Source organism: Mobula hypostoma, chromosome 6 (genome assembly GCF_963921235.1).
Source record: "Mobula hypostoma chromosome 6, sMobHyp1.1, whole genome shotgun sequence".
NCBI classification, from domain to species: domain Eukaryota; kingdom Metazoa; phylum Chordata; class Chondrichthyes; order Myliobatiformes; family Myliobatidae; genus Mobula; species Mobula hypostoma.
In genome coordinates this window covers 51,930,482-51,957,276 of record NC_086102.1, presented here as the reverse complement: position 1 = coordinate 51,957,276, position 26,795 = coordinate 51,930,482, and the positions used below count along the sequence as shown (strand labels likewise).

General features: G+C 39.6%; 1 protein-coding gene across 1 annotated transcript in view; it reads left to right on the top strand.

Annotated features, from left to right (window-relative positions):
• epha6 (eph receptor A6) overlaps positions 1-26,795 on the top strand; it is a 754,868-nt gene that overhangs the window by 443,536 nt on the left and 284,537 nt on the right. The window contains exon 5 of the mRNA XM_063050836.1: positions 10,245-10,580. Within this exon, the coding sequence (XP_062906906.1) occupies positions 10,245-10,580 (336 nt within the window). The remainder of the gene's footprint in view (positions 1-10,244; positions 10,581-26,795) is intronic.

Below are 26,795 nucleotides of genomic sequence, written 5' to 3'. Positions count from 1 at the left end.
ATAATATTAAGATGGTGTTAAGGAAAGTACAGGGGGGATGTCAGAGATAAGTTTTTTTTTAACACTGAGCATGGTGGGTGTGTGGAGCGTCCTGTCAGGGGTGGTGGTAGACTAAGGGCATGTGGATGATAGCAAGATGGAGGATTATGTAGGAGGGTTAGATTTTTCTTGGAGTAGATTAAAACGTCGGCACAACATCGTGGGCTGATGTACCTATACTGTGCTGTAACGGTCTATGTTCTATATATACCTAATGTGCAAATATTGACATAAGCACAAAAATCCTGTTTTATGTTAATATTTGAGAAAATGTTGAAACAACAAATGTATTACAGCAGGAAAGAAGTGTGCACAGATTAAGTATTTCTATCACCAATTACTGATGTGTATGTTGTTGTACACACCAAGTTTTGTTAATTTATTAGAAGAAAAATTAATGATTTTTAATAAATCTGTACTATTTTCAATCTAATATTCTCTGTTCTACTTTCACGGTTAATTTAGTGGAAAATAAAACAAGTGATCCTAATATTCATGCTCTTTGTAGAATAATGACCAACAGAAAATTAATATTTATATCTATAAACATGAACATAATTTCATTTCACTGAGCATAGTGTTTCAACTTTGTTACTTAAAGCCTTCATAAGAGGAACACTAAAGGACTGTATGATGAGCATTAAATTACTGTACAGAGTATTTTAGCAAAAGCTTTCATAATTTTTCAGATTACTGGTTTATAAATAATTGTATAATTATAAATATTATTAATCAAATAATGATACGATAATACACTATACTCTCCTTAATTGAACTGGGAGTGAACGAACAGCAGCTATACTTGTAACAGGTGGTATGTTCTAAAAAGCCTGCTTTAGGTGAAAGCAATGATATGGTTAGCTCTACTTCAGATTCTTCTTCTCCCTCAACCTGAACGGAAGAATTTGACACTGATACCAAAGTCCCAGGAAAGCATCTATTAAAGCAGTTTGCTACAATGTGTTTATGTGAGCATGAGTAAATGCACTAAAAGTTAATTAATGTGTTTATAAATTCATCCATAAATTATTAAAGCATTTCAGGAACAAGACAAAATAATCTCAGTTAATTAATACATTCAGAAATTCATCCATAAATTAAGTGCTTAATTTGTTTATTAATTAATACATGTTTACATAAATTTTAAAAGCTTTCCTTAATTTTGAGGTATAATTATGAATTTGTAAATCAAATCAAAAATGAATTATAATACATTTCCAATGTTAAATTAAAATATATTCATGAATAACATTAAAGTGACAAGCTCCAGAGGGAGGTAATGTGGTGCAATAGTAACTTACCTGCAGTGTGCGCACTGCCATTATTTATCACTGGCAGTTTTCTCAACCAGATTTTGAAAGGTTCATTTATAGGTATGGTTCATTCTGTGCTAGTCCAGTAACTCATCTAAATGGCATTTGTTTCAGTTTGTATGTTGTAAGACTAATGAGTGTCCGTCTGAATAGCCTCTGGTCTGATGGCATGAATATCAATTTCTCTAACTTCCGGTAATTTCCCACTCACCCTTCCCCAAACTGGCCCCTGTCTAAACTCCTCATTACCTCACCTGCCTACCACCTCCCCCTTCCTTTTCCCCCATGGTCCATTTTCCTCTCCTACCAAATTCATTTTTCTCTGGCCCTTTGCCTTTTATACCTCTTACCTCCAGCTTCTTACTTCATCATCCCTCCCCTACCCACCTGGCTTCAAATGTAATTTTTAGCCTGTACTCCCTCCCCTCCCTCACCTTCTTATTCTGGCTTCTTTCCCTTCCTTTCCAGTGCTGATGAAAGGTCCTGACCTGAAACTTCGATTACTAATTCATTTCCATAGATGCTGCCTGATTCTGCAGAATCTCTTGTGTTTATAAATGTAAAATAATCTGTCCTGCATAAGTATGACTGACCTGTATATTCAGGTCCTTCGTGTTTAGCAGGATTTTGGTTTTGCCCAAACCTATTTCCAGCATACAGCTCCCACAAATGATGTCAACCCAAGTACAAAATTTAATGGCTGTTGTATTTTCAACCTCTAAGTTCTGGAAAAACAGTCATGCATTTTATTCACAAACAATCAGATTTTACTGACTATATTTTCCTGAAGTCTTCTTATTTAAAGGACCAACACTCAATCTTTATGGTCCCTACCCACAAAGAGCAAGCCACCAGAGGGATTGCTCTTCACAAACATGCCAAGATCTCTTTGACTTCTTGAAAGCACTATCCCAGACCCTACCATCATTATAGCACCCATTTATTTAGGAGAGACTCTTCCTCAAACTAGAAAATTATACTTTGAATATGTCAGTTGAAGTGCTGCTTTTAAATTTCACATAGTCTGGGTCGCCCATCCATGTTCACCCCATCTTCCAACCATCCATGCTTACCCCATCTTCCAACCATCCATGCTCACCCCATCTTCCAACCATCCATGCTCACCCCATCTTCCAACCATCCATGCTCACCCCATCTTCCAACCATCCATGCTCACCCCATCTTCCAACCATCCATGCTCACCACATCTTTCCACTGGCATAACAGGGATAGAGTTCCTCTTGTTCTCACAAACCATCCCATGAGCCTCCACATTCAACACGTCATTCTCCATAATTTCCACCATCTTCAAAGGGATCCTACACCAAACACATATTTACATTCCATCTTCTCTCTATTTTCCGCTTAGGTCGTTCCCTCCATAATCCCTTTGTCCATTTATCCCTCCCCACAAATCTTCCTCCTGATACATATCCCTGCAAATGACAGAAATACTACACTGCCCATTCACTTTCTCCCTTACTTCCATTCAGGGCCCCAAATAGTCCTTCCAGGTGAGCCAACACCTCACCTGCGAATCTGTTGGGGTTGACCATATATGTGGTGCTCCCAATGCGGCCTCATCTACATTGGTGAGACCCAATGTAAAGCGGAAAACCACTGTTAGCATCTCCACTCCATCCATCAAAAGCTGAATTTCCCAGTGGCCAACCATTTTAATTCTAATCCCTATTCCCATTCCAACATGTTAGTCCATAGTCTCCTCTACTGCCACGACGAGGTCGCTCTTAAGATGGAAGAGCAGCACCTTATATTCAATCTAGGTAGTCTCCAACCTAATGGCACGAACATCAATTTCTCCTTTTGGTAATTTTCTTTCCTTTTTTACTTTTTCCATCTCCATTCCTCCTTCTTTTATTTCTCACTCTGTCCTTTTACTTCTCCTCATCTGCCATCACCTCTTCCTGGGTCCCCTCCTACTTCCCTTTCTCCCAAGATCCACTGTCCTTTCCTATCAGATTCCTTCTTCTCCAGCTCTTTACCTTTCCCACCCACCTGCCTTCACCTATCACCTTCTAGCTTGTCTTACTTTCCCTCCCCACACTTCCTTCTTCTGCCTGACCTGTTGAGTTCCTCCAGCATTTTATGTGTGTTGCTCTGGATTTTCAGCATCTGTAAAGAGAATCTCTTGTGTTTATAGGTTAAAGTGCACCAGGAATGGTTCACATTGCTCCTCTTGGCATAGTATATCAAAGAAGCACAATTTGTTTTATAATCCATTTATTTTCAATTACCATTGCAATTATTATCAGATTAAAACTGATCTCCTGTGCCTTTGCTCATTATCAAGTTATGTACACAATTCTGGATTACAATTTTGCAACTTATCCACAGTCACGTCTTCACGTGCATCAGCATGTAAAATCTAATGTATCAGCCAACAATGGAAAATGAACTATTCATTTTCTTCTCAAAGTTCTCCTTTCACTGTTCATAATAATTAAAATAAGACCTACTTCTTTTGTTCTGAGTTTGGGAGCAGCTGTGGGTGTCCACTCTGAATCCATTCATAGCAGTCTATTAATTTTCTACTCAAATAAACAGATGGTGGCTTCCTGCAGAATCATAACACTTTGTGTTGGCTGGAAAAGTACCCCAGTTTGAAGTGCACCATGTAGAGATGATAGAAGAACACAACAGCTTTGCAGGTTATTTTTGTAGTCCTCCAACTGAATGCTCTCCTTTCAATATCTGAAAACCTAGGAGGTTTCTCAGGTGGCCGAGTGGTGTTTCTTGTAATGCATGAATTCAGTATTAATTAGGTATTCAAGCTACTTTGCACAATCAGTTTTAAAACAAGTACATTGGAGAGGACTAGCTGCTCGATCAAGCCCCTGTTTCCATTCTCTCAAACATGAGGTACCCCATCCGTTATTTATTTATTTATTTCTCTCCCTCTCCCCTTTTTCTCCCTCTGTCCCTCTCACTATACTCCTTGCCCATCCTCTGGGCTCCCCCCTCCTCCTTTCTGCCTCCGGTCCCACGATCCTCTCATATCCTTTCTGCCAATCACCTGTCCAGCTCTTGGCTCCATCCCTCCCCCTCCTGTCTTCTCCTATCATTTTGGATCTCCCCCTCCCCCTCCCACTTTCAAATCTCTTATTATCTCTTCTTTCATTTAGTCCTGACGAAGGGTCTCGGCCCGAAACGTCGACTGTACCTCTTCCTATAGATGCTGCCTGGCCTGCTGTGTTCACCAGCAACTTTTGTGTGTGTTGCTTCCATTCTCGCGCTGATTTGTAATGCCACCCTCCCACACTGGTCCCCAGACTCCAGGCCTACCCCAACTACAGGTGGTCATGAAATTGACTGGTCAATGCAAAGGAAGTATTTCAGATACATTAGAAAAAAATGTAGCTTTTGACTTTGTTTGGCTATCAAATGAATATCCAGGAGCCTTCAGTTTGAAAATCAGAAGTGTGCTGAGACTGAAAATCTGAAAGAAGAACGGAAAATGCCCAAAACGTTCAGCAGACCAGGCAGCATCTGTCGAAAGAGAAACACTGTTAATATGTCAGGCCTGAGATGCTTTGGGCAGAACCAGGAGGTCGCCAGGTCACAGCAGTCAGCATGTAATCTTAGCCTAAACCAGGAGCTCATCTGGCTCATTTTTGAAGGGATGCAATCCATTAGCACTCTCTGCACGATCTACCAACTTATTCCCCGGGCTTATTATCATCTGGGAAAAAGACATACCTTCCGCCCTTGTGAAATTCATATACTGTATATAAGTTCTGATCCTTCATGTATGAATGGTTGTTCAATTTACATATTGCATTTTGCTGATTCTGATGGATGAAAGCCTCAGAGATATATAACATTGCAGTGCTATTTATCCATCCTCTCCTAAAACTTGCTAAAGATAAACTTGCTTTCACTTTTAAAGCAAACAACAGGAATTCTGCAGATGCTGGAAATTCAAGCAACACACATCAAAGTTGCTGGTGAACGCAGCAGGCCAGGCAGCATCTGTAGGAAGAGGTGCAGTCGACGTACGAAGGGTCTCGGCCTGAAACGTCGACTGCACCTCTTCCTACAGATGTTACCTGGCCTGCTGCGTTCACCAGCAACTTTGATGTGTGTTGCTTCACTTTTAAAGGTTTTGTTCTGCTCACTTTTTCAATGACACTTTGAAATGAACTTGCAGCCAGCTTCAGTGAATGGTTGCAGTCTTCTTCTCAGGATAGAGAAGTCTAAAACTAAAGGCTGTTGGCTTCAGGTGAGAAGAGAAAGACTTAAAGGGAACCAGAGAGGCAAGTTTTTCACACAGAGGGTCCTGGGGCTATGGATCAAGCAGCCAGGAGATGCAGCAGAGGATGTTAACATTGCTATGTTTAAATGACATTTAGTCAGGTACACGAATATGAAGTGCTTGGAGGGATATAGGAGAAATACAGGCTAAAGGGAGTAGCTTTGGTTGGAATGGGTGAGATGGGCCCAAAGGCCTGTTTCTGTGGGACCTAACTATACAACTCAGTCTTGTTATTTAACCTGGCTTCTAATACTTTCAGGAAAGTAAAGTTGTCTGTCTTGTTTGCTAATTGTTTGGCTGCAGGAGTTCTATCCTGGCTGTGAAAACATTTGTCTCTGTAATGTTTGAAGTCTAACCCTCGATATTTTAGATCCCTTGTAGAACTGCAGGATATGTGTAATTTTGTATTTATTCATTAGGTGCTTCAAAAGTGATATTTATAATGCAAATCAAAGTGTTAGAAAATCCAAAAACCCATGCGTGAGAGCAGTAGCTATTGAAGCAAGCTGTTGAGCAAGAGAAGTAACTGTCCCACTAGATATTCACCTACAAGATGGACACTTGTCAGGGTGTGATTAGCAGATTAATTCATGCAGTATTTAGTGTAAGCTTTTGCTTCATAAAAGTTTGCTTTCATTGTAGCTCCTTAACTGAGTGCTAGCTGGAATAAAATCAACTGCAACAGCTTGCTTCAATGTATTATCTTCTTACAGATTGAGACCACTCAACCAGGCAGTCCTGGGCCAGCTAAGGGAATATCCCATTCCACTCCACTTTCCCAGTTTTCCTTCAAAACCTCTCATGAATAGATTTTGCCATCTATTTTGACATATTGCTGCAGGATTTGGGATTAGGCAAAGGCGAAGTCATCCCCTTAAACATTCACAGACTGGAATTGAGAGTCAGGTGGGAAGGTCAGAGAATGGTCAAGGTGGATTGACACCAGGGTGATCAGGATAGTGGGAAGTAATGGGGGAGATCAACTGTCGGTACCTATCCTTTCAGGTGATGGCACCCAGAGGTCACGGTCAAGTTCAGTGGGCTGGGATTGCTGCCGTGTTGTGAGAATGGAGTACAAAAGAACTGAAGTAAGACACTGATTTCGGAAGGTCCCAATCCGACGCTGCACAATGATGGCATAATTGTCTCAGCAGTACCTGTCATTTGTCACTCCCAGGCTAACCTGATCTAATTTCCTCAAAGTACTCCAAATGGAGACACCCAGGGAAATGGCATTATTCCACGAGGAACTGACATAGAAATCACATCAAGCATGCAAACTGCCTGGTTAGATATGCAGAATAATGTAAAACCAGCTATCAGTGGTCATCTCACTCTGGCTGAAGTAAATTTTCAATCACAAAAAAAAACTTACTAAGGAGGTGTAATGTAATTACATTTCTAGCCTAATAATTTTAATTCTGTTGGAAGCCCAAGTATACTTTGGAACCTTGAATTCTCTCAGTATGTTGTTTTCTTGACTGCTGGAGAAAACAGCTGCTTACAGCAGGCAACATTTGCCATCTTTATTGAACAACCTATAATGGTCTTAGTGTTCATAACGATTAAAGACAGGCAAACATGAAGAGAACATTGAAAAATTAGAAGAAAGTAATTTCAAAAACCAGGAGGGAGGAGGGAAGAAAATCAATAAAAATTTCTGAACGAGGAACATAAGGGGCAAATAAAAGGCTTTGGAGAAGGACATCAGATGCAGGAATGTCATGGTAAGGATATAACCGGTAGAAGATAAAGATGTTAAAATACACGCTCACTTCCAAACAGATTATGGAAACATAGATTTTATCAAAAACCTGTGTTTTATTTATAAAGGTAAACATTAGAGATTAAATTCATTACCAGAGTGAAGGCTGTTAAAGTTTTGAAGGTACAGACAATTGCATAAGGAGGGGTGATCTCTATTAATCAATGAGGCACCAATGGGAATTCTCAGTTTTAATAGTCACATAGAAAATTAATCTTTGTATTTTTAATTCAAGTTCCATCTACAGACTGATAAATCAAAGTAGGAAACAACTCAAGTACATTAGAAATTAAATAATCGTATACACTTAATGATATATCTTTCTCAGAATTTCAAATTTTTTTAATAAATGAGAAGCAAAAATGACAAGACTACATCCACAGATGCATTTATTCTTTCTATGTAGTATTTGTCTAGCTGCTTTGAAGAGGGAAATGCTAGTGTGTTTTCACAAATGCTAATCATTATTTTTCATTTTACAGGTACAGAGGTGTTTACTTTCTAATACACTTTGAACAAACGCGAAGGAGATGAGATGGCATAATATATACAAACACCAAAAATCGGGACTAGTTAGCTTAACTAAAAACACAAAGCACTGGAAATACCCATCCAGTCAGACAGCCTATATGTACAGAGGGAGATAATTATATTTGAGTTTGATGGCCTTTCATCAGAACTGCAGGATTGTCAAAGTGAGGAAGTAACTAATGAGAGGTCATTAACTTGAAACATTAACCCTTTTTCACTTTACATATATGCTACCATACCTGTTGGGTACTTTCAGCATTTTCTGTTACAATTCCAGATTTCCAACATCTGCAGTTCATTTGCTTTACTTTGTATTTGCATTCTTATTCACTGCCTCTTCTCTACAAGTTATGTCCACTCTGAAGAGGCATTTCCAGTATTTTCTGCTTCAATTTTCATATAATTTAAAACAATGCATTATAGAATGTACCTCCTAGTAACATTTAAGAAAAGATACTTATGACTACTGACCATGTTTTGCATCCCTAGATTATCCACCGACATATACTACAAATCTACAGTATCCTTACAATGTATCCAAATCCACAATGATATCCTTACAAGTGACTTCCACAGCTGTCATTTGTAAGCATATTATCCCTTTGTCTCAGTTTCTCTATCTCTGCTGCATCTGTTCTTTAGAAGAGACCATCCAAGATGTCCTCTCTTTTAGGAAAACAGTGTTCTCCACCCTCCACTGTTACTGAAGAAGCCCTCACCTGCAACCCCTTTGTTTCCCACATTTCCCCTGCCACGCAGAACTGGATTAGAGCTCTCCTAGTCCTCGCCTATCACTCTATTAGCCTATGCATCCAGCGTATCATTCTTTACAACTTCAATCAGCTACAACGGGATTCCACCACCAACGACATTTTTAGTTCCCCTCCACTTTCCACAGAGAGAGTCTCCTTGTGACTCTCTGGTCTGTGTATCAATCCTTTCCCATCCCTTTCCTTCCCCAGCCACTCCCCCGTGTAATGATAAGGGAGAGATTATAGTAACTGACCCTACACCTCCTCCTCTCAATATCATCCAGGGCCCTACAGTCCTTCCAGTTGAGACAAACTTTCACATAGAAATCCCTAGCATTGCTCAGTATCTCCAGTGCTCCTCTGCATCAGTGAGACTGAAATCAAATTGAGCAACTGCTTTGTTGACCTTCTAGACTTGGGCAGAGCAATAATGTGGAGGTGGACATGGATCATCTTGGGCTCAAATGTGTCACCAAGTTTGCAACCAATCTGAATGTAGAAAAGTGCTGCATGGATACCCAAATAATGCATTCTGAAGGACAAAGTTGCTGATACTTTTCTACCCTGAGTGAAAGGATTATTTTTTCGCGCGTGTTATTTCAAGCAAAGTCAAGCATGAATTTACTTCTTCTTTTGAACTGCATTCTTGTCTTGTCATTTTGTAGTCGGTGGGATTTGTGATCCTGTTACTTATTGAATGGATATTTTGTCATATCTTCATGTGATGTTCTACGTTCTACAGCATAGTTTGCATACAGAGATCATAGGCTTACACTGCATATTAAACGATTCGATCAAAGTAAATAGCAACAGAACAGCATGACATTGAATTGGTACCAAGAAGCAGTGTTCCTGAACTTTGACATTTATATCAAGGTAGCTAAAAATAAAGTTATTTTTAGCCTCAATTAGTCCTAATTGAAGGAATGTTGTGGTCCCTTGATAAAGATCCACAAGGAATTGAACTCCCACAACTCAAGCTCCTTCCATTTTAGGTTCATTAGCATAACAAGAAAAAACTCTTCATTCTTGTCTGGATTTGAATGATCTCCATAGTATAAAAGAAGACAAATGCTTTTGTTAAAAGTTCTGTCTGCCTCATTTAAATTTCTCTAAAGGCAGTAGCTTAATATATTCTGTTTATCTTTTGCTTGTTCTTACTTCACCTTGACAGTTATGTATTCCCGTCATATTTCTACCTAACTTCTATCACCTTGCCCTCTATAACCTTTCAGAGGTTTATTTTGCAGGCATGGAAGAAAATAATATATTAAAATTGCTTCAATATTAGTGGGTTATTTTATCCAAAAATATAGGAATGGTTGTCTAGCAAAACAATCAATGAAATAACATAGAGCCAAAGGTCTTGACTTTTCAATATAATGTTTTGAGTTAATTACAGGTTTATGATGACAAGGTACTCCACAGCTTTTATTGGCTATTATTATAGAATTGGAGTTCTATACTATCCTGACCCCATGGACCTCTTGGGTTTTGATTTAAGCTTTATGAAGATGTCCTGAAACTGAAGGGGTGAAGTAGCTTTAATATTCTGCTTTACTTTTTGTCAGGACCTCCTTCTACCCCTCGTAACGTCATTTTCAACATTAATGACTCATCACTGATCCTGGAGTGGAGTCCACCAGTCGACACAGGGGGACGAAAGGACCTCACCTACAACGTCATCTGTAAGATGTGTGGCTTAGGCCCTAAGAAATGCTCACTCTGTGGAGGAGGGATGCGTTTCCTGCCTCGAAACACCGGTCTAACAAATACATCTGTGACCGTCGTTGACTTTCTTGCTCACATGAACTACACATTTGAGATCGAGTCAGTGAATGGTGTCTCCAGTGAGAGTATGGTTCCCAGGCAATTTGCTATTCTCACCATCGTCACTAATCAGGCAGGTAAGTGCTCTCCTGTTATCCCTTCATAGATTTGGTTCCAGTGCTGGTGAGTTTATATTGCTATTGTTGCAGAATTTTATCTCGGAGAAAACACTAACTAACTAAACTTTCATTAGAACTTGAATGCTTCTCACATCCAATCATCTATTCCTTAAGGAAGGAAATTGAGACCATATGCCAACCCCTGAGTTGTTTTCCAGCTGCATAGCCCATGAATAATTGAGTTGCAAATTAAGATTGAAATTGGTTATCGAGACGTATCCACCTCACATGTTTGACATGGTGAAGCTTTAATCCATTGAAAGCAGGGCAGCCAGATCTAATTTTAAATTCTAAATATTTGGACTCGTCTGTTTACATCATTAAGGGTAGTTAAAATTCAAAACTTAGATTATTTCTAGGCAGTGAATCCTGACTTCTATTTCCAGAAGCAATTAGATTGTAAATAAAGGAAGAGACCTTTGCAAATAGTTAACTCATCCTTTTATTCATCATGCTAGTCGATTTCTCCATGATGTCAAATTCCATATTATTTTCCCATGGTGATTTCATTTGTTTTCATCATTCTCTCACTTTCAGCTTCACTTGGTAAGTAGCCTGCTCTCGTCTGAGTTTGTAAGTTGTGGGTTCATACCTCACGGCAGTCATCAATGCACTTGTGTTTTGGTGTAGACTTGGGAAAGACAGCATATAGTGGGTTATTTCATTTAGATCATACATTAAGCTATAGCTGACTGCAGTATTTGATTGCAGCAACATTCAGATTTCTGCACATGCACAGAGGATTCAGAACCATAGAAACATAGAAAATAGGTGCAGGAGTAGGCCATTCGGCCCTTCGAGCCTGCACCGCCATTCAGTATGATCATAGCTGATCATCCAACTCAGAACCCCGCCCCAGCCTTCCCTCCATACCCCCTGATCCCCGTAGCCACAAAGGCCATATCTAACTCCCTCTTAAATATAGCCAATGAACTGGCCTCAACTGTTTCCTGTGGCATCCTAGAAACTTCTATCAGCAGTTTATCATTGAGCAGCAAAATGCACTTGTCTTCCAACTGGGAACGGGAAATTAGAGAGATTTCCCCGCTGCTTACTGTGGAGAATCTCCACAATATGAGGTGAAGAATTTAGGCTCAAGTTGGGTGCTGTATAAATGTAGGTCTGTGTTTCTTTTTGACAGCCTCTTCTTTCCAGGATAATGAAAATTTAGAATCCCAAGAATAAGTAGAAAAATTAGATCATTGGAAGTGAGTAACAAGTTTATATGATAAATGAAGTACCCTCGTCTTATAATAAATCAGAATAATGAACTCAACAATTTCTATCGACAATACAGTACTTTTGTCCAAACTCTGCTATCTCTTTTCTTTTTCTATTATTTTTTCTGAGATCTTCCTGTTTTGATTTTAGCGCTCTGAACAATCATGTGCATAAAGTTCAGTAGTTAACATTGCAATATGATCTAATATTCATGACTATTTACCTGTATTATTACTCCTGGAATTGTCAGATTTAACATTTTGAGAAATTGGCCTACATGAAGTTTATTTTATCACATATGTGCTAAATTCAGGTTGAACCCTTACTTGGAACTTACCTTACAAGTTGTTGACATGATCAAAGCTAGCACCAATTAAGATACGCCAGATTTTTATGCGAATACTGAATGTGCATTTTGCTGGCAAGGCCAACATTTAAGGGTCATCTTCAATCACCCTTGAGGTGATAGTGGTGAGCTCTTCCCTTGAACCTTGCACCATCATACACTAATTACTCCACAGTGCTATTAAGTAGTGAGTTCAGTGTTTGACTGGATAACTGTGAAGGAATAACGCTGTAATTGGAAATCAGGATGTTTTGTGATCTTGAGGAGAATTTATGTACTAGCTATCCTTATCCTTCTGGATGGTAGAGACTGTAGCTCTGGCCTATGTTACAGAAGAAACAAGGTGACATTGCAGTTTGCTCTGCTGCCGTAGTTCCAGCAGCCTGGGTTTGATCCTGAGCTCCAGTGCTGTTGATGAATTTGATCATATGGGTTTACTGTCACTTCCCTAAGATGTTCTGGTTGGCAGTCCTAGTTCTCGCTTAGATAGGAGAGTAGTAGGTGAACCAGAGGCAGTTGAAGACCATGGAAAATAAGTTGGGGGGGGATAAAAGACTGATGAGATTACTCCTTGAGCCACATAGACTCAATGGGCTGAATGGTGTCATTCTGTGTCTTCAAACTGAAACAAGCCATGCAGCATTGCTACAGTGCTGCTCTGTTATTTCCTTCAGGCTGGAAGAAGAAACAAATGTTTAAGAATCAGAATCAGGTTTAATATCACTGGCATATATTGTGAAATTTGTTGTCTTTGCAGCAGCAGTATGATGCAATGCACGATAATAGAAAAAATGTGAATTACAGCTAGTGCCCATGCTGGAGCTGACTAAGTTTAGAACTCTCTGTAACTTATTTCAATTCTGTGCAGTAGCCCCCCGCCCCCATATCGAACAGTGATGCAGACAGAAGGCTCTCCGTGACACATCTGTAGGAATTTGTGAATGTTTTTGGCGATATACCAAATCTCCTCTAACTCCTAGTAAAATACAACCGCTGCCATGCCTTCTTTGTAGTTGCAATAATATTTTGGATCCAGGACAGATCTTCAGACATATTGACACCCTGGAACTGGAAATGTTCCTGCGAGGCTATTGGATGAAATCTGAGCAGGTAGTTATAGTGGCTCAAATGATGTTAAACATCTTAAGAACTGAGAAGGAAACAAGCTGGAAAGCCAGGATGGCAAATTTCTACAAAGTCGTGACATTGGTCACTTAGCGCAGATTGCCCAGCATTTGATCGTTTCTTTTAAGCAATGTATTATGTGCCTGTTCTGTTAAATTTCTGGTTACTGGTGATCCCTGGGATGTGTTTCTTGGGGATTCTGAAATGGTAATTCTATTAAATGTCAGGAGGAGTTGGTTAGACTCTTGTCTTGTAGAAATAATTTTAGGGCTGTGGAAAACGAGCAAGGTAATGGAATTTTTGGATTTGTTCTACCAGGAGCTGGCATGGACTAGAAGGGCTGTAAGGCATGCTTCTGTGCCATAACATTTCGACGACTCCAAGCTGTACTGAGCAATTTATCTCAATTACCTAAGGTAATCAGGCAAAAATGTCCATGATTTTAACCTAGCAGTGAAATTTATATTATTTATCCTTGATCAGTATTATACAGATGACATTTCCATGGTCCCTGTAGCATATTATGTTTCTGGAGTATTTAATCATGTTCACCTCCACAAGTGTCCTTTTTACTATTAGACCTGATTTTCAACCATTTCCTTAATATTAGCTCAGTAACCTTATCCTGTGTCTGCCATAGAACAGAACAGGAAATCTATCAGCATCTAAAGTGGATTGTTTCATGTGCTATCAGTCTCTTTTTGTACTGTGATAGTAGTTAACACTAATTTGTGTATTTCTAAACTAATACAAACTAATCTGAACTATTGTGTATTGAATAAATAACGTTTTAACAAAAGAAAATTGGGTCCACGGTAGGTGATTTCTCTAAGTTGCTCCAAACACTAAAAGGCACATATGAAGCTTCTTTCAATTCACGTTGATATTGAAATTACATATGAACATTGAACAATCTTTCCTTGAATATTTACATATATCTCCACTAAAAGCTTTAATATTTTTGTGCACTGTGGCCAATTGCTATGTATCCAAATGTTGATTTTTACAATAGGAATTGGTGGAACCTCCATAGAATAACTGTCTTTAGTAATGTTTAAAAATGTCCTTTTTTCCCTTAATCAAAACAGAATTCCAGATTGTGACTCAGATACGAGGGGTGATTGATAAGTTTGTGGCCTAAGGTAGAAAGAGTCAATTTTAGAAAACCTAGCACATATATTTTTCAACTTAGTCCCCTCCTCCATGTACACACTTAGTCCAGCGGTCGTGGAGTATACAGATCCCTTCTTTGTAGAAGTGGTCCGCAGCAGGGGTGATTGATAAGTTCGTGGCCTAGGGTAGAAGGAGATGAGTTGTACAGATCTTGTTACATGCACGTGCAGTTCAACTCTTTGAGTGAAAATGCAGAAAGTTTGAAGTTTCTCCTCATCTCCTTCTACCTTAGGCCACAAACTTATCAATCATCCCTGCTGTGGACCACTTTCTGGAGGTCGAAGACGCCGACTTCTACAAAGAAGGTATCTGTATCCTCCACAACCGCTGGACTAAGTATGTACTATAAATGTAGGAAAAATAAATGTGCTAGGTTTTCTGAAATTGACGCCTACCTTAGGCCACGAACTTATCAATCACCCCTCGTACATCACGTTTTTATATATTTCCCAACTTACTTATTCAATGAATGAAAATAACTCTTGCTGAAATTGTGATGGGTATTGCTAAGACTACAAATGGTAAGTTGTGGCTAAAGAAGAATATGCCTACTTTGGAATGCAGTGCATATTCGTCAGTTTGATTCCTGAGATGAAGGACGGTATACAATGTGATAATCTTGTATTCAATGGAGTTACTGGAGAATGGGAAATGATTTCACTGATACCATGTTAGTCATTTTCAGAAATGTGTGTAAAGGCTGGGAGGCTGTTCCCTCTGCTGTGAGAGTGTAGAACATCATAGTCAAAGGACAAAATCTAATCTACTTGGAACGGAAATGAAAAACCATTTCTTTAGTTAGAAGTTTGTGTATCTTTGGAGTTCTCCACAGTGATATGTGGATGCTCAGTTATTGTGTGTACTTAACAGTGAAATTATTAAATTGAGAGAATGGGTGATTTGGGAAATGTGGAGAAAAATGAATGATATGTTGTATCACTGTGTTGTTATGAATGGAAAAGTAGTCTCAGTGGGATTTGGAGTGGTGCTTTAAGCATTCAATGAGGTATTTTCTTTTGAAGAAAAGCCAGAGCTTTGAATGCTAAACTAGTCTGGAAGGCAAGGAAAGCAGGCCCAAATAAAAACAGTTTTGGGACAAATGTTAAATTTGAAATATAATAGAAAATCAAACAAAAAACAGAGTTAGGAAACAGTTAGGGAGAAGTTAGGAAAACCTAAGGGGGATTAAAAGAAAAGGTTAAACTGTATAATAGTTTTTAAAAAAGGGATCACAATGGGCTGTATTTTGGACTCATGACACTTTTTTGTTGTCATGCATCTGAAAATTGATTTCTTTTTCTAGAGACAAATTTGACCTGGACCACTACTCTGCTGAATTGCATCTGTACAGGCAATTCCAGTGGAGATTTTTGCCCTTCTGTGACCACCAGGTTTTAATGACAACCATTTTAAAGGTCCATTGCTTACTTGCTCATCTCTCTGTGACTATACCCAGTCCAAGCCTCAACCCAATGGGATTTGTAGCAGAAAGGAAATGAGGAGAAATCCTATCTGATTTCCTAAAACATTTTCTCCAAGTACTAAAGCAGCAGAAAAGTTCATTGGGTTGTTAGACAGGAGAAAAAATAGTCAGAAAGAAAGCTTGACATCATAGAAAAATGGCACGCTACCTGATTCTCATAGAATTCTTCCTATCCAGACAAAGAGATCAAGACTGGACACTATACCAGCTGTGCATTTTCTCAGTCTTTCTTGCAGATAAATGTGATCTGGAGGATTGCACATCATGCTCTATGTGAGAAGTTTGTCAAGGACAGTTTTAATTCTCATTTGGAGAAGTATGGGCTGGACAATATTTGTAGTAGCAAAGTGACTCCCAAAACAATTTGTGGCTCACCAACCTAGTTGAGATCTTTGATGTAACGAAGAGAGTAGGGCTATAGATCTTGTCAAAATGGATAAAGAAGAAAGTGAGGGTGGTAGTTTTTGTCTTTACAACAGAGAAAGCTGAAAGATAATTTGATAAGGGTGTTTAAAATCTAAAAGTAAATAAAGGAAATTTGTTTTCAAAGGTTGAAATGTTGGTTCAAGAGGGCCCGTGTTTTAGTCAACATGGAGGAGTGGGTGTGAATGGGACTATTTGGATTGTCCAGAAGAGTCACTACAGATTCAACCCCATTAAAAAATCAATATATGTTGTTTTCCAGACATTTGAAAATACTTTCTTCTAGTATATTCATTAACCTTCCATTAATAATTCCCTTTAATAATAGTTTCTACATATTAAATAGGCATCCATTGATAATTTTCTTTACTCTCCAGAGAGCCAATTGAATTGAGAATGATTAAAGTTCTCCAGGTTTAACATTTCTGTGTTTAGTCTGTGACTCAAGTAGTAATTCACCACAATGAACAATTTGTTGGGTTATTAAGTTTGGAAACTGAAAATAAAAGGCTATTAAGAAATTAATTTTAATTTACACAAATACCATTTGAAAGGGAATGATAAGAATTTTCAAGGATTCAGATCAATGAAGGAGAAGGAACACTCCTAAGTTGCTGCAGGGTATTTTATTAGAGTATAATAAGTGACAAGGTAAAAGAAACAAAAATATATAAAACACTATGACTAAAACAACATGTAAAATAATTGATAAAGAACATGACCTATGTGTTTCTAGTAAGTGATGCAAAGGATTAACAAAACAATCTAAAACAGAACGAAATACTTAATACAGTACAACTTTCATGCCCCTCTGCTCATCTGCTTTTTATACAAGCATATTTTTATGTCAGTCCAATTTACGACGACTGACTTGGAGACTGTTACTGTAGATGTCCTTGGCATTAATCGGAATCCAAGGACAAGAAGTATGATGAGCTTGCTCACTGTTCACACTTATATTATCAAGAAAACCTGCACTTCTTTTCTAATCTATGCATAACAGTCAGTTACAATTCTAAAATTAATTATTTCTTAATGATAGATGTATAAGGAGGATTCTACGTACCCACTGAACTCGTCTTGCTTGTTTCCAAAAGTCTTATTAGTCAAGACTTTACATTGCCAACTGAAATGATCATCCTTGAAAAAGAAATCAAATTATCACATATCTGTAATGGCTTACATCTTTTCTACAAGGTCTCATGGAGCTGATGAATCAAGAGCTTATGCTGTACTTATCTATCTAACTATCATGCTTGTTCATTATGAATACCGTGAACAGACAACTCCACTCCAAGTAAGGAGATCTGTTCTTAACCTTCTCCTTACGTGCCAACTCTTTTGTTGTCACTTCACTGGATTTGCAGAAAAATATGAAATTGAGCAATATGGTAGCAGGATTTCAAAGGGGAGGAGATTATTCTGGAGTTCTAATTTACACATTTAGCCAGAAGGATAGCATGTAGTTATACCATTAAAGATGTTCAATTAAACCCCCCATTACAGTTTCCATTCGCCACAGAAAAGTATAAGTCCAAGTCCATTCTCTGGGCTGCATGTCCTTTCTGCATTGATCTCTTTTTCGCATATATGATAAAACCTCTTGTTTCAACAAGCTTGTAAAAATGGAACTGTTAAGAATATGCCGATTAGCCATGTCAACAAATATGCTCAAAAACTTCTATAGTTGTACCGTGGAGAGCATTCTGACAGACTGCATCACGGTTTGGTATGGGGGGGGGGCTACTGCACAGGACCAAAAGAAGCTGCAGAAGGTTGTAAATCTAGTCAGCTCCATCTTGGGCATTAGCCTACAAATTATCCAGGACATCTTTAGGAAGCGGTGCCTCAGAAAGGCAGCGTCCATTATTAAAGACCTCCAGCACCCAGGGCATGTCCTTTTCTCATTGTTACCATCAAGTAGGAGATACAGAAGCCTGAAGGCACACACTGAGCGATTCAGGAACAGCTTCTTCCCCTCTGCCTTCTGATTCCTAGATGGACTTTGAAGCTTTGGACACTACCTCACTTTTTTTAATATACAGAATTTCTATTTTTGCACATTTTTTAAATAATCTATTCAATATTCATAATTAATTTACTTGTCTATTTATTATGTTTTATTTTATTTATTATTATATTTTTCCCTCTCTCTGCTGGATTATGTATTGCATTGAACTGCTGCTGCTAAGTTAACAAATTTCACGTCACATGCCAGTGTTAATAAACTTGATTCTGATTCTGATTACAAACACATGTCACAGTTTGAGACCTATGGTTTATCTATACAACAAATAACATCTGCTCTTATTTTCAGCAAGATATCTTATTACTGCTATGTACATTTTCCTGAATATAGTCAAATTGGCACTGACTGTTCGTGTATCAAACCCAAAATGTGTTACTCTGCCAAGCAGCATGAATTTCAGCCACTTGCAGAAGGTTGCTCAAAAACTCAGATCACTGGACAAACTAAGTACTAAATTCAAAGATTACACAATCCAAAAGGAGGATTAATAATATCTGTTGTAATGTGAACAAAGTCACCAGAGAGACACAGCTGGTAGGTATGAAGTTGTCTTTTATTCAACGAAAGGAAATTTAGTAGGCATCATATTAGATTAGATTAGATTATGAGAACAGTCAGTCCTCTTTTATTGTCATTTAGAAATGCATACATCCATTAAGAAATGATACAATGTTTCTCCAGAGTGATATCACAGAAAACAAGACAGACCAAAGACGAACACTGACATATAGTTACATATAACATATAGTTACAGCAGTGCAAAGCAATACCATAATTTGATAAAGAACAGACCGTAGGCACAGTAAAAAAAAGTCTCAAAGTCCCGAGTCGATCGACTCCTGAGTCCCCGATAGCAGGCGGCAAAAGGGAGAAACTCCCCGCCATAAACCTCCGGGCACTATCAACTTGCCGATACCTTGGAAGCAGCTGACCACAGCCAACCCCGAGTCCATCCGTCCGAAAACTCTGAGCTTCCGAGCAGCCTCTCCGATACAGCCTCTCCGATACAGCCTCCCGAGCGCCATCCTCTGCCGAGCGCCTTCGACCTCGCCCCGGCCGCTGAAACACACGAAGCCGAGGATTTTGGGGCATTCAGCTCCAGAGATTCCGGTTACCACACAGTAACAGCGGCAGCAAAGCAGTCTCATATTGAGACACTTTCAGAAGAAACAGCCTGTTTGACCCAATATTAAATGACATTTTATATGCTAAATATCAAAAGACTGTTCTATATTTACAATGTATCTACAGTGCTTCCTTTAAATTATATATGGCTTTCACATCTCCTTCTTCACACCATATACCCAACACCCAAAATGAATGTTAATTACCACTGATGAAGGGCCTCAGCCTGAAACATCGAGAGTTTACTCTTTTCCATAGATGCTGCTTGGCCTGCTGTATTCCTCCCGCATTTTGTGTCTGTTGCTTGCATTTCCAGCATCTGTAGATGTTCTCTTGTTTGATAATCACCATTGTCCATATTTATAATTAACTGTTGTTCACAGCTCAAGGAACCTATTGTCCAGAGCTGCACTTTAACTTTAATCTACAGTCCACGTTCAGGTCCAAAGACTGGTTACTGAAGTTAATGCAAAATTTAGTATTTTGCTATACACTCTAAGTCCAGAATATGCTCTAACACCAAGATTAGGTGAAACTATATTCTTCTGAAAATGTAAATTTATTTACATTTGGACATGTTTACAATTGGATACACATACTTTTTAAATAAGGATAAGTGAAACAATATTATGGCAAAGCAAATGGCAATCAATTGAAAAGACCATAAGACCATAAGGTATAGGAGTAGAATTAGGCCATTTGGCCTAACAAGTCAGCTCCGCCATTGCATCATGGCTGATCCAATTTTCCTCTCAGCCCCAGTCTCCTACCTTCTATCTTCATGCCCTGATCAATCAAGAATCTATTAACTTCTGACTTAATTATGCATAAAGGCTTAGTCTCTACAGCTGCCTGTGGCAAAGAATTCCACAGATTCACCACTCTCTGGCTAAGGAAATTCCTCCTCATCTCCATTCTAAAAGAATGCTGCTCTATTCTGAGGCTGTGTCCTCTGGTCTTAGACTCTCCCATCATAGGAAACATCATCTCCATATCCACTCTATCAAGTCGTTTTATGATTCAATAAGGTCACCCCTCATTCATCTGAGTTCTAGTGAATACGGGCCCAGAGCCACCAAACTCTCTTCATATGACACCACTCAATACAAGAATCATTTTCGTGAACCTCCTTTGAACCCTCTCCAATTTCAGCACATCCTTTCTATGATAAGGGGCCCAACACTGCTCACAATACTCCAAGTGAGGCCTCACCAATGCTTTATAAAGTCTTAACGTTATACTTTTGCTATTATATTCGAGTCCTCTTAAAATGAATGCTATCATGGCATTTACCTTCCTCACCACACACTCAACCTGCAAGTTCACCTTTAGGGAGTCCTGTACAAGGACGCCCAAGTCTCTTTGCACCTCAGTTTTTTTTGTATTTTCTCTCCATTTAGAAAATAGTATATGCTTTTATTTCTTCAACCAAAGTGCATGACCATACACTTCCTGACCAAAAAACACTCCATTTATTTCCACTCTTTGCCTCGCTACTTCCTTAAAACTACCTGCCCCTCCAACTATCTTCATATCATCTGTAAACTTTGCAAAATCATTTCCATCATCCAAATCATTGACATATAACATAAAAAGCATCAGTCCCAACACAGACTGCTGTAGAATACCATTAGTCACCAGCAGCCAACCAGAAAAGGCTCCCTTTATTCCCACTCTTTGCCTCCTATTAATCAGCCACTGCATTGTCCATGCTAGAATCTGAAATACCATGGGTTCTTAGTTTGTTAAGCAGCCTCATGTGTAGCACCTTGCCTTCTGAAAATTCAAGTTCACAACATCAACTGATTCTCCTTTGTCTAGCCTGCTTGTCATTTCTTCAAATAGTTCCACAGATTTGTCAGGTAAGATTTTCCCTTGAGGAAACCCTGCTGACTATGGTCTATTTTATCATGACCCTCCAAGTTTCCTGAGACCTCATCCTTAAAAATCGACTCCAACATCTTTTCAACCACTGAGGTCAGACTAACTAGCCTGTAGCTTCCTTTCTTCTGCCTCTTTCCCCTTTTTGAAGAGTGGAGTGTCATTTGCAAGTTTCCACTTTTCCGGAACCATTCCAGAATCTGGTGATTCTTGAAAGAACTTTACTAATGCAATCTCTTCAATCATCTCTATCAGAACCCTGGGGTGTACACCATCTGGTCCAGGTGACTTATCTACCTTCAGACCTTTCAGTTTCCCAAGAACCTTCTCTCTTGTAATGGTAACTTCACATACTTCATGGCCCCCGACACCTAAAGCTTCCACTGTAGTGCCACTGTCTTCCATAGTGAAGACTGATGCAAAATACTTGCTCAGTTCTACCACCATTTCCTTGCCCCCCCCCCCCCCAACTACTCCAGCATCATTTTCCAATGGTGCAATATCCACTCTCGCCTCTCTTTTACATTATGTACCTGAAGCAATGTTTGGAATTTTTTTTTAATATTACTGGCTAGATTACTGTTGTATTCCATCTTTAACTTATTAATGACTTCTGTTGGTTTTTGAAAGCTTCCCTCTACTTTAACTTCCCACTAATTTTTGCTGTATTATATACCGTCTTTTTGGTTTTTCTGTTGGCTTTGACTTCTCTTGTTAGGCATGGTTGTGTCATCTTGCCTTAAGGATATTTCTTTCTATTTAGGATGTATATATCTTGTGTCTTACAAATTGCTTCCAGAATTTCCAGCCGTTGCTGCTCTGCCATCATCCCTATCAGTGTTCTTGTGTTCTTTTCCAATCTTCTCTTATGCCTCTGTAATTCCTTTTACTCCACTGTAATACTGGTACATCTGACTTTAACTTCTTCTCAAACTTCAGGGTAAATTTGATCATATGATGACCACTTGCCCCATAGGGTTCTTCTACCTTGAACTCTCTAATCAATTCTAGTTCATTGCACAACACCCAATCCAGAATAGCTTATCTCCTAGTGGGCCCAACCATGAGCTGCTCTAAAAAGCCATCTCGAAGGTACTCTAGAAATCCCCCACCCCCCTGCAATCCATCACCAACCTGATTTTCCCAATATACCTCCTTATTGAAATCCCCCATGACTGTTGTAACATTGCCCTTTTGGCATGCATTTTCAATCTCCCATTGTAATTTGTAGACCACATCATTACTACTGTTTGGGGGTCTGTATACAACTCCCATCAGGGTCTTTTTGACTTTACAGTTCCTTAGCTCTATCCACAAAGATTCAACACCTTCCAACCTTGTGTCACCTCTTTCTAATGATTCAATTTCATTTTTTACCAACAAAGCAATGCCGTCCTCTGCCTTCCTGCCTGTCCTTTCGATGCAATGTGCATCCTTGCGCATTAAGCTCCCAGCTATATCCGTCTATCAGCCATGATTCAGTGATGCCTTCGACATCCTACCTGCCAATCTGCAACTGTGCTACAAGTTCATCTACCTTATTCTGTATACTGCATGCATTCAAATATTGCACCTTCAGTCCTGTATTCACCCTTTCCAATTTTGTCTGCTTTTTACATTACAACTGATCCTGTTTTGGCTGCAAATTTTCCATGTCAACCGCCTCTCCTCACCTACACATTGCCTCTGTTTATAAACCAGCTACCTCATCTTCGGCACTATCATCCACCTTTTCTGCGATACATCTTGCTTTGAAATATACACAGCTCAGGACACTAGTCGCACCATGTTCAACCTTTTGATTCCTGACTTTGTCTGAGGTCTTACCAACATCTGTCTCCATAACCTCTCCACTAACTGTTCTGACACTCTGGTTCCCATCCCCCTGCAACTCTAATATAAACCCCGCCGTGCAGCATTAACAAACCTTCTTCTAGGATATTAGTTGCCCTCCAGTTCAGGTGCAAACCGTCCCGTCAGTACAGAGCCCACCTTCCCTGGAGCCCAATGATCCAAAAATATTATGCCCTCCCTTCTACTTGTCCATGTAATAAACTGTATATTCTTCCTAGTTTGGCTTCACGAGCATGTGGCATGGGTAGCAATCCGGAGACCATAATCCTAGGGATTCTACCCTTGAAATTAAGCACCTAAATCCATGAACACCAAATGCAGGACCTTGTCACTCGTCCTACCCATATGTACTTACGTGGACAACGACTTCTGGCTGTTCACCGTCCCACATAAGAATGCCGAGGACTTGCTCCGAGACATCCTGGACCCTGCCACTTGGGAGGCATCTGGGAATCTTATTCTCGCCCACAGAAAAGAATGAGTTCCTTTGATTGAATAGATGGAAGTGATGAATTACTTGGTTTAAATTTATTAATTTTGCTAATGATCATTTTGAATGACATCCTAAAGCTGTGTATCCATTTTCCATGGTTATCATCATTATCATTAGCATATATGTCTTTGTGCCTTTTAATGCTCTGACTGTCTCCACCACAAAATGCTGATTGATCCTTCAGTTTCTTTGCAGCATCAGATTTGTTAATTAACAGAAGTTCTGAACCAATCCCTGATATTAATCTACCCCAATTCAAATCATTTTGGGTTAAAGTAAATGTACATTTGATCTGATTCAATGGACTTGAGTCCAGAATTACTCTCCATAGTTGGAACTAGGAGTGGTACAGTAGCTATTAAAATGCCTGCAACCTAAGTTCAATTCCCACTGCAGTCTGTAAGGAGTTTGTATGCTCTTCACACAATTTCCTGTGCTCTGGTTTCATCCCACATTCCAAAGACAAGTAGGTTGATTGGACACATGGGTGTATTGGGCAGGGCAGGGCAGTTTCATTGGGTGGGAGGGCCTGTTACCTTGCTGTATCTCTAAATAAAAAAACTGATATGCAAATTTGGCTGGCCCAAGAGACGTGTTTTATTTTTTATTCTGAAATTTATCTGATATCCTGCATGTCTGTTTCTGTCACTTAAGTAGGTTTTAAAACAATAGTTAAGAGGCACATTGAGTTATAAATTTCACCAAAGCACATTGATCATACTTTTAGTGAAATTCTGTGATCTACTGAATGACTACTGATGAGGGGTTTTATGATCAATTTATCCAGCTACACTCTGTTTGCTATCTATAAAACAAATGCAGCTGGCACGTACACAGTAACAGATGCTTACTTACTTCAGTATCTATAACACTTTGATGTCTGCTATCCAATAAAACAGAATTATGTCTGTCGATAGCAATGGAGATTAGGATGTCCATGTTACAATTATCCAATGCTATGCATCCATTCCTCCTCAGGTATCACAATGGACTGTGTGTTTATGATTCTATTGTCTAGTTTGGAAAGGAAAGCTATTTTGGACATGGTGGAAATGGCCAAAATACACTAAACTGGATCTCAGACGTTCATCATGACAATGTTTATGGAAACAAGGAAAGGTTGTTACTCGGAAATTCTGAAACGTAAAACGTACAGCACAAGAACAGACTCACCATATCGGCACTCACCGTGATGTCAATCTAACTAATCCCAGCTGCTTCCACATGGTCAGTATTCCTTTCTTTCCTGCCTTTCATGTGTCTATTTCGATAAAGGCATCTGAAGGATTCCCTTCTCGCTGTCAGGCAGAAAGCCACACTGGTGGTCGCTAAATTCTGTCTGACAACAGCTGTAAAAGTACTCCTGATCTCCGCAGGCCTTTCAGTTCTAGAATATCATATCACTCTATCTTCCTCTCACTCTCTCATACGCTGTCACTCTTTAAAAGAATTAGAAAAGCAGGGATTTCTGAAAGACCCCACCACCAGTTGCCCCGGGAGATATAGTCCCCATGTCTGCTTTGGCTATTTAACATCTCCCTCCTTTGGAATGGAGTTTGGATAACCTCTCTTATGCAGCAATTCTTGCACTTTATGCATTATCCATGAACAATATTGGAATTACCAAAAAATGAATTTTAACATAAAAAAAACATCGAGCAATTTGCTTATTTTCACATTAGTATTTTTGGAATACAGGTGTCCCCCGCTTTTCGAACGTTCACTTTACGAAACCTCACTGTTACGAAAGACCTACATTAATTCCCTGTTTTCACTAACAAAAGGTGTTTTCACTCTTACGAAAAAAATCAACGCACGATAAAAAATCAGCATGCGCCCCGAGCAGCTGCTCTCCCCCGGATTCGGAACTGCATTCTTGCCGGCATTGCTTAAACACATGCCTGTGAGAAGTCGTTTGCAAGATGAGTTCTCAGGTGTCGGAAAAGCCTGAAAGAGCTCGTAAGGGTGTTACACTTAGCATAAACCTAGACATACTTAAGTGGTTCGATTGTGGTGAACGAAGTAAGGAGAATGTGAGTTTGGCTTGTGGAAGCTGACGAAGATGATGTTGAAGAGGTTTTGGCTTCTCTTGACCAAGAACTGATAGATGAAGAGCTGATGCAATTGGAAGAGGAAAGGATAACAATTGAAAACGAATGCAGCAGCGAATTGAACATGAAGCAACTATGTGAGATTTTCGCTGCAATGATAAAGTACGACTTTAATTTTGAAAGGGTACGTAGGTTTAGGGGATATTTGCAGGATGGTTTGAGTGCTTACAAAGAAGTGTATGATAGAAAAATGCGCGAGGCTCAGCAGTCAAGCAAGCCTTCCACATCAGCCGCAGGAGACGACGAACCTCGGCCTTCGACATCGAGGCGGGCAGTCATAGAAGAAGATGAGCTGCCTGCCCTAATGGAAACAGACGACGATAAGATGACACCCCAGTGTCCCACCACCCCAACCCCCAGGCCGCGGACAGATACTGATTCGCGGAGAATGCAGCGGTAGCCAGGAGGCTCCCAGCACATCTTTAAGAAAAAAGCCAAAATACACATGCTAATTAATTAGGTGCCGCCCGACACGCAATTGTTGGCCCAGATCGGAGGCGATGCAATTGGCAATCGCCTCTGATCTGGGCCGACATTTACGTGTCGGGCAGCACCTAATTAATAAGCTTGTTTATGGCACAATGGTGGGGCATTGGGAGCAAGGGTGGACCCAAATGCAAGACACATCTTGTGAGGTTAAGTAAATTGAGTTTATTGTTCGATACCAGGAGAGCAAGACAGGAGCAGGAATAGCAAACTGGACAAGGACTCAGGACTACGACTAGGCTGGGACTAGGGGTCTGGGCTTGGACTCGGAATTGGATCCCAGAACTAGAGGCGACATGAAGAGTCTACGGTATGGACTTCGAGCCAGAGACTGGGCAAGGACCCAGTACCTGGGTCTTGCCTCGGGCTCGGACCCCAGAACCAGGCAAGGACATGACATGGGCTAGGGAGAGGAGGAACATG